The 8,307-nt window shown below is 32.7% G+C and overlaps 1 protein-coding gene across 1 annotated transcript; it reads left to right on the top strand.

Annotated features, from left to right (window-relative positions):
* Positions 1-6,687: 6,687 nt before the first annotated feature.
* LOC107832469 (NAD(P)H-quinone oxidoreductase subunit S, chloroplastic-like) lies at positions 6,688-7,878 on the top strand. Its single transcript, XM_016660316.2, has one exon. The coding sequence runs from the start codon at positions 6,834-6,836 to the stop codon at positions 7,563-7,565; it is 732 nt and encodes a 243-aa protein (XP_016515802.1). The 5' UTR covers positions 6,688-6,833; the 3' UTR covers positions 7,566-7,878.
* Positions 7,879-8,307: the final 429 nt, after the last annotated feature.

An 8,307-nucleotide genomic window follows, 5' to 3' on the forward strand; every position in this document is an offset into this window, starting at 1 on the left:
TGGGGTATCGCAGATAATAGGATGTGTTATGTCGAGAATACCCTCAATCAGAGTTTGTATTTACTATAGAGTTAGGGCTGACAATTAATGGCTAGAGATTGGTAAGTTGAGATTTATTTGTGATATTTGTGTAAAATTCCTTTTTTTTTTCGGAGGTCCCCTTTAATTTCTTGCACTTAACGAAATAACCTTTTTTCCACTTGTAGTTATTAAAAGTAACAAATAAACGAGGTGCAGTTTACCGCAAATAAATTTGGCGTTATCCTAGAATTCAAGTCTATCAAATTTTCAATCTTTTAATTTGCTATTTAGGAGTATGGGACATCAAATACAATCTAAGCAAAACGACTTGATTAGTTCGAGGACTCGGCGAATTTGTCTATTTTAAGTCTTCAACTATGATCAATGCTTTGGTGACCAACACCATCGGCATGGATGAGTAGGTTGTTTCAATGGCACAAACCATTGATTCCTTGAAAAAATATTGTTGTATTACTTGTAAGTTTAATCTCATCGACGTCTTATATTACATAAAACAGGATATTATTTTATAAAAATTATGCAAATATTAGCTATTAATTAAACTTTTGTATTAATTATGCTAAAAAAGTTATTTTTTATGGGCTCAGCCAAACTATAATACTTATACAAAACTTTATACTGAGATTAAATTTGTGTACAACTGTACAAGACCAACCAAACAATCCTGAAAGCCTAATTAAGATGCAAGTATTTGAATTATAATTCATGATAAGAATAATACAATCTGAACAAGCAAAATTAAACATGGTTGTAAAGCTTCAAACTTGGTTTGGCGCTCTAAAGCGAGCTCTAAGTTTGAGCTGAAACTTGATTCGATGGAGTTTTAAGGAGTTTAAATTTATTTCGTAAACTTAGTCGATATCAATTAAAGCTAATTTTCGTTATTTATTTCACACACTTTTCTATTCCTCTGAACATAAACAACACTTACAATTTCTTTTTGGGGTTTAGTATCGCATTAAATAGAAATAATTTACGGAATGAGAATAATACCAAGAATAACTAAAAATTAATGAAACAACATCTTTTCGTAAGTAAGTCGAAGTTAACTAATCAATCAGTTGTGCTCCGATTAGTACCTCTTTGATGTCGATTATATTAATTTTCTGTACTTGTTGCTCCCTACTAGGTCTTAGTTCATTTCGATAATTAATTGTCTTTTGTATAGATAGATTTGAGATTTTCTCAAATTAAAGGTCTAAATTAACCAAATTTTATTGTGTCGTAATAAAAAGTGTTAGGCTAATTAGTAACCAGTCTTGATAATGGCCTTCTCTTTTCGTCTTTTTGACTAAAACTATACTGAACCACCTATCTATTCGTTTTTTAGCGATGTCCGACACTGATGAGCATCACTTAGGCCTTCATTCAAGATACTCAAATCCACTTTGAAGTTGGCTTATTCGCTCGGCCAATCGTCGGAATGTGTACGAGATACCATCTCCCTAATCTCTCCTATAAATAACAAGGCCCTTGCCGCATATCAGCTACGCTCAATGCAAGATTTCTGTTGGATCAGATCTTTTGGGAAGCTTTTGGACTTAGCGAAAAGGGCTCTAAGCCTCCACGCAAGCAAGCGCGAGAGAAGCGGAGCACGAAGCGGTAGATTTTTCAGAAACAACCTTTCTACTTCCTCGGGGTAGGGATAAGGTTAGCGTACACACTGCCCTCCCCAGACCGTACTAGTAGAATTTTACTGATCGTTGTTGGTATAGTCGTCTTGATAATGGCCTTGAGTCCAGTTCGTGTAGTTTATTAACTAGAATTAAGAGCGCATTGTGCTAATTATAATTATTGATTCTTTAACAAGTCATTACCAGAATTGTCAACTAATTTTCAATGTTTGAAACGCGAGTACACTATGAATTGAGCAAATGTTGCTTTAAGAGTCATTAACAATTGAATTCAACATCATAAGAAATTAGTAATACTAACTACAAAGGCAAACTTCACACCAACAGTGGTAAAATATGCTATCACAGGTCACCGTTTAAAAGAATGATATGTGAAATCGAAAGCAATTATTTTATTTGGTACCAGAAAGAATAACATTCATAAAAAGACAATAAATATCCTCCGCCTGGTGGTATTAATGAAAAATATTTCACAACATTAAGTGCTGCCCGTTATAAGGAATTTGGCATTTATGGTCACTGTTACATCTTCATCAATGGCCCTCACAATTGACATTAAAGAAGGGCACGATCCTAGGACCTCGTTCCGTAGACGCAGCTATAAATAGTGAGCTTTGTTATCATTGTAAAGGACATTTGAGTCCATTACTCAAATGATCACTCAACTATCCCAAATTATCTTCTAAAGTCACTTTACTTTCGTTTGTAACAACAAAGTCACTAAACTATGCTTATTGCACTCAAAAGGTCACTCAACTAGATTTTTTAAATTTTGGGTTGCCAAATACTTATTTTACCCTGTAAATTATAAACATTTATCTACTTTTTTTTAAAAAAAACTTTTTAATATTATAATTTTTTCTTTTTTAATTTATATTATGGACTTACTTATATAATAAATAAATATTATTTATAAATTCAAAAAATACAAAGTATTTAAGCATATATAATGCTGGAATAACAAAATAATGAGCATAATAAAAAAATTAATTAGAATAATTTGTTAGTAATAATTTTAGTATTAACAACAAAAATTCAAAATTTATTTACACAATTCAAAATGAAAGAAAATAAAGGTTTTAAAAATTATATTACATGCACATAATATAAAAATAATTATTTAAATAAAGGTATTTTTATAATATACATTATATATTCTTGAAAATTATGCTCAGTTATATTATTATGCTTCTAATAATATAATATGTTAAGTCGTGCATGAAATAAATAATTATTTTTATATTACGTGCATGGAATATATATTCTACAACCTTTATTTTCTTTCATTCTGAATTGTGTAAATAAATTTTTGAATTTTTATTGTTGATATTAAAATTATTATTATAAATAAATTATTCTAATTAATTTTTTACTATGCTCATTATTTTGTTATTCCAGCATTATAGATGCTTAAATACCTTTTATTTTTTTAATTTATAAATAATATTTATTTATTCTATCGGGAAGTTCGTAATATAAATTAAAAATGAAAATTCATAATATTAAAAAGGTTTTAAAAAAGTAGATTAATGTTTATAATTTAGAGGGTAAAATTGATATTTGGCAATCCAAAATTTGAAAAATCTAGTCGAGTGACCTTCTGAGTGCAATAGGCATATTTGAGTGACTTTGTTGTTACAAACGAAAGAAAAGTGACTTTAGAAGATAATTTGAGATAGTTGAGTGACCATTTGAGTAATTGACTCCAAATTTTATGGTAAAAAATGATACTAGAATCTGCTCAAAACTCTATATAATTTTATCTTCTTGTTTTTATTCTTGTTGTTGTTGCGCCCGGAATCACTATTTCTACTATTCCATCTTTATATCAAGGCTAAGTATTACATATTTCTTCAATTACTTTATTATTTTAGGATAGCATGAGTTCACTTGTCTAGAAACCACAAATAAATTCAACTATACTGTTTTACATGTAAACAAACAATTAACTACTTTGAAATTAAAATGTCATGTATAGGTCAAGATTCTCTTCGAGCATGTCCTTCCATTGTTCAATATACAACATGGGTAATTCATTTAAGTATTATTTTTTAGCTAATTAACCTAAATAAAGTAAATTATTTTAGCAAAAAATGATATTATCGCGTTCGAGATTTCTTTTATTTTGTGAAGATTTTGGTATATCATTGCTAAAAGTATTGATCACGCCCAACTCTAGTCCTAAAAAAGATAAGCGATCGCTGCAAATATAATCCGGTCTAAAAGTCTGCAGTCGAATCCCACAGAGAATTAAGGCTTAGCTATATTTATTTAATATCACTAAAAGACAAGTTTGAACAATTTTCTAAATTATAAAGATTGAGATCTATATTTCTAACTACTTAACTAGTAAATACTATAAAGCGGTAAAATTATCAACTAACGAAACAAAGGGTTGGAGACTAAATTAAGGAGGTCTAGAATTATGATTTCCCTCAATTGTCGGAATCCTTCTAGCTATGTTCCCTACAATTTCGCCAATGTATTCTCTACTGATCGTGAGCACTTTAGGTGTCGTAATTCTCTCTCGAGCAACTACAATAATTTACTAGATATATTCTCTCGAACTACGCTAGTTGGCTTTATCTAACCGCTCATTATGACCACGTCAAGGCTTTGTTATTTCTTAAACCTGCCTTTAAACCCGTTGTATTGATTTCTCACATACGTTAAGAGTGACGTCGTTCAACAACCACCTAAATATGTATCTTTTCTCAAGCAACACATAATAAATAGGCACAGTCAATCGATGGTCATTCAATCAACTGAAATAAATATGTAGCCGAACAAATAGATAAATTCAAAGGCTAAATTATATTAAAACCTAACAAGAATTCATCCTATAAAAGGTTCTATCAAAACTCTAGATAACAAATTAGTTATTCATAATAGTATGTAAAACTACAATACTAAAAGTCATAACCAATAATGAAAATAGGAAGAAGGAAGTAAAAAACTCATAGAAGAATTTTTCGCCTTACTCCTAGTGTGTTCTTGCCTACTTAGATCGAATCTCCGGTCTCCTTGGCCTCCTTAGGTCTAAATTATGTCAAAAGTATGTCAAAGGTCCTCAAAATACCGTTTTCCATGTATATATACCAAGTAGGGTTGTGCCCAAATAATTACACCTTCTCCTATACGAAAAAGGATACTTTTCCCGGGTAGGTCCGTGGCCACGGATTGGACCATGAACCTGACCGCGGATTTTGGCCATGTTCTGACCGCGGCTGCGGATCTAACCGTGGCCGCAGATCTAACTGCGGAGCACTTATCGCGCATTTTTCACCCTGTTCTGTTTGGAATTTCGAAAAATATAAAACATGAAAGTTGTATCCCTTTGGGTTATCTTTCCAACCATATATTGTAGAGCCCTAATGGAGTTTTGAGTGAAAAGTTATGTTTATTTTACTGGACAGTGCACAATATACCTACTCGATTCTTCGTTTCGTTGCTCTATCATCCGTTGATCCCCGAATACGATCCCGGCTTAATTCCTTGGGCTTTTACTCAGACTTCAAAGCTCTAAATTACTTGAATTCATTCCATAACATCTACATAGTTCGGAATCACTCCTATAAGGCATAAAACACACAATTAGTGCAAAGCACTAGCGATTAAAGCGCAAACTCCACGAAAGTGCGGTAAATTAGAGTGTAATAATCAACTAAAATACGTAATTATAGCCTATCATCAAGTACCGTTAATATTATTTTTTTTAGTAAGAGGGAAAACCCGTAATCGCTACAATCTCTGTCATTCGAGTGAGCACTCTGCGGTGAGCACTTTGTGTCAACTGGTAAACCTCATACCGCACTATGAGGTTAATTATAGCCTATCATCAAGTACCGTTAATATTATTTTTTTTAGTAAGAGGGGAAACCCGTAATCGCTACAATCTCTGTCATTCGAGTGAGCACTCTGCGGTGAGCACTTTGTGTCAACTGGTAAACCTCATACCGCACTAGGGAAGCCCTGTGCGACCGGTTCAACCCACAAGGCATTGAGGAGGGATTCGATCCCAAGTCATCCGTATGGATAACCGTCCTCCAAACCGACTGGACAACCCCGATGGATTACCATTAATATGATTAATAGAACTAAATATGCTCATTTTACGAAAATTGACGGGGCAAAAAATGAACATGTAAAATTTGGATGGTCTAGCTGGTATGTTTTAAAGGACGACACTCTTTGCAGCTCCTGCTATTCCCTCAAGTTGTGACTATAATAGGAAAAATGTTACACATATTTTACTTTTACATTAAATCAATAAGCATATGATATGCGTCTTTTATAAGTACTTTTTATTTCTACTATGTCTAGTTAATATATACTCCCTTCGTTCCAAATTACTTATCCTATTTAGTTTTTCGAGAGTCAATTTGATAATCTTCAATGATAAATTGTAACTCAATATTTTAAAATTTAAATTTAGATATTTAAAACTATATAAAAAATACTACAAGTTACAATTTATTTCATACCAATATGATGAAAAAAATATTTCAATACATTGATCAAAGTTCATATAATTTAACACTTGAGAAGCGAAATGTGAAAGCTAATTTGAGACGGATGGAATATTATTACATCTCTATTGATAATTTAATCAATGATAATTAATATAATCTAATGTAAATACAAGTACAAGTAGGAGCGGATTTAGAGGGCATAAAGGGGTTAACCCCCTTCGCCGAAAAATTATATTGTATATATAAAACAAAATTTATTTTTTACCTTTATATATTATGTTTTGGATCCTCTTGACATTGTCCAAAAGTGTAGCTCAGTGATTAAAATAGTTCAAAATTTTTGTTATATTGGTTCAATTTCCAATGGCCACAATCTCTTTCAATTTTTTTTTCGAAACCCCTTAGAGGAAATACTGCCTCCGCCGCCGAGTAAAAGGTAAGTAATTACACTACTTATTTTTTTGCGGAGAAAGAGAAACAAATGATGGAAGTGAAAGGATAATGTACTACTACAAAATTTAAACAGCTCTTACAAATGTACACAGTACACTGAACCAGTGTCTTTCATTTGTCAATTGAAGATATCAAAGTACAAACAAATTCGTGGTCAGAATTCAGTCTCTCATTTCTACAAAACACTTCTCACCATCTTTCTTCCCAAATCCAAATTCTTGATAATCAAATCATGGCTTCTTCTTCTTCCTTTCAACTCTCAAGCCTTCAAATTCAAACCCCACCTCTAAAAAAATCCAACTTTTTTGGTCAATCTCACAACCTTAACCCTAGTAATATTCATACTAAATCAACTCTGAAACCATCTTTTACCTCAATTACTACTGCAAAATTCAATCTTTATGAGATTCTTGGAGGTAGAGGTCTTTGTAATGGAGAAGAAGGTATACAAAAAGAGCTAAAAAAGTCAGTTTCAGAAGAACAATCCTCAGCAAAATCAGCAACTGTTGATAATAATAATAATAATCAAGAAAAGATGGAAACTGGGGAATTTCCTGAAGATGGATTTGAGAAAGAAATGATGGGGTTAGTTGGTGGATTTCCTGGAGGTGAAAAAGGTTTAAAGAAATTCATAGAAAAAAATCCACCACCTAAGAAAACAGAATCAAGAATGGAGGGTTTTAATCTGAGTCTTGTGAAGAAACCAAAGCCACCTGAATTACCACTTTTATTACCTGGAATGATTGCTATTGTTAAGAATTCTAATAATCCATATTATATGTATTGTGGGATTGTGCAAAGGATTACTGATGGAAAAGCTGCTGTGCTTTTTGAAGGTGGGAATTGGGATAGATTGATTTCTTTTAGGCTTGAAGAGTTGGAAAGAAGAGAGAAAGGTCCACCAATGGTGAATCCTAGGTCTGTGATTCTTGAAACCATGTTAGAAAAGAGTTCTGAATCTTGATTTGCTGTCGAAGGGGAGCCTCTCGTAAAGTTGTTGTACTGTTGTCAGGAGGTCACGGGTTCGAGCCGTGGAAACAACTTGTTGCAGAAATGTAGGGTAAGACTGCGTACAATAGACCTTTCTGATCTGGTCCTTTTCCGGACTTTGCGCATATCGGAATCTTAGTGCACGAGCCTGCCTTTTAGTCATATCCTTTGTTTCTTTTTGTCTTTTGGTTGTTGTACATACAAGATGTAATAAGAAATGCAGAATGCTTTTGTGTAGAAAGAGTGTAATTCTATTGATTCTGGTAATATATGTTCCATTGTTGAAACTTTTTTCTTTACTTATGGCTAAAAATTCAACAGCATACACTACCTAAATAACACATGACTCAATCTAATCCATTCGACCAGTTTGGGGTTCGAATCCCGAGCAACCCACTATCACATTGAAATTTTAATTCTCTATAGAGACGTTCATGTTTTTCCAACCAAATTCATGAAAATTTTGAATAGATCTACATACACCTTGACTGACACGAGTATATAAGTGAATGACAAGCTCCCACCTTACCCTGCACCCTGCAGGGACTAGAACATGAACTACTTTTCACAATCATGAAGGAATGTCCCTGATGCCATATGGTGGATATTTCAGGTTCCATAATTTGACAACAGATGTATGTCTAACTTAAGACAATTCCAATAATATTAGCTAGCCTGAGACAGAGTAACAGGATTGCAAATTGAACCTTCAAGGC

This window comes from Nicotiana tabacum, chromosome 1, assembly GCF_000715075.1.
Source record: "Nicotiana tabacum cultivar K326 chromosome 1, ASM71507v2, whole genome shotgun sequence".
Taxonomy (NCBI): Eukaryota; Viridiplantae; Streptophyta; class Magnoliopsida; order Solanales; family Solanaceae; genus Nicotiana; species Nicotiana tabacum.

Coding starts and splice junctions, on each gene's coding strand:
- LOC107832469 (XM_016660316.2), top strand. CDS start 6,834: ATGGCTTCTTCTTCTTCCTTTCAACTCTCAAGCCTTCAAATTCAAACC.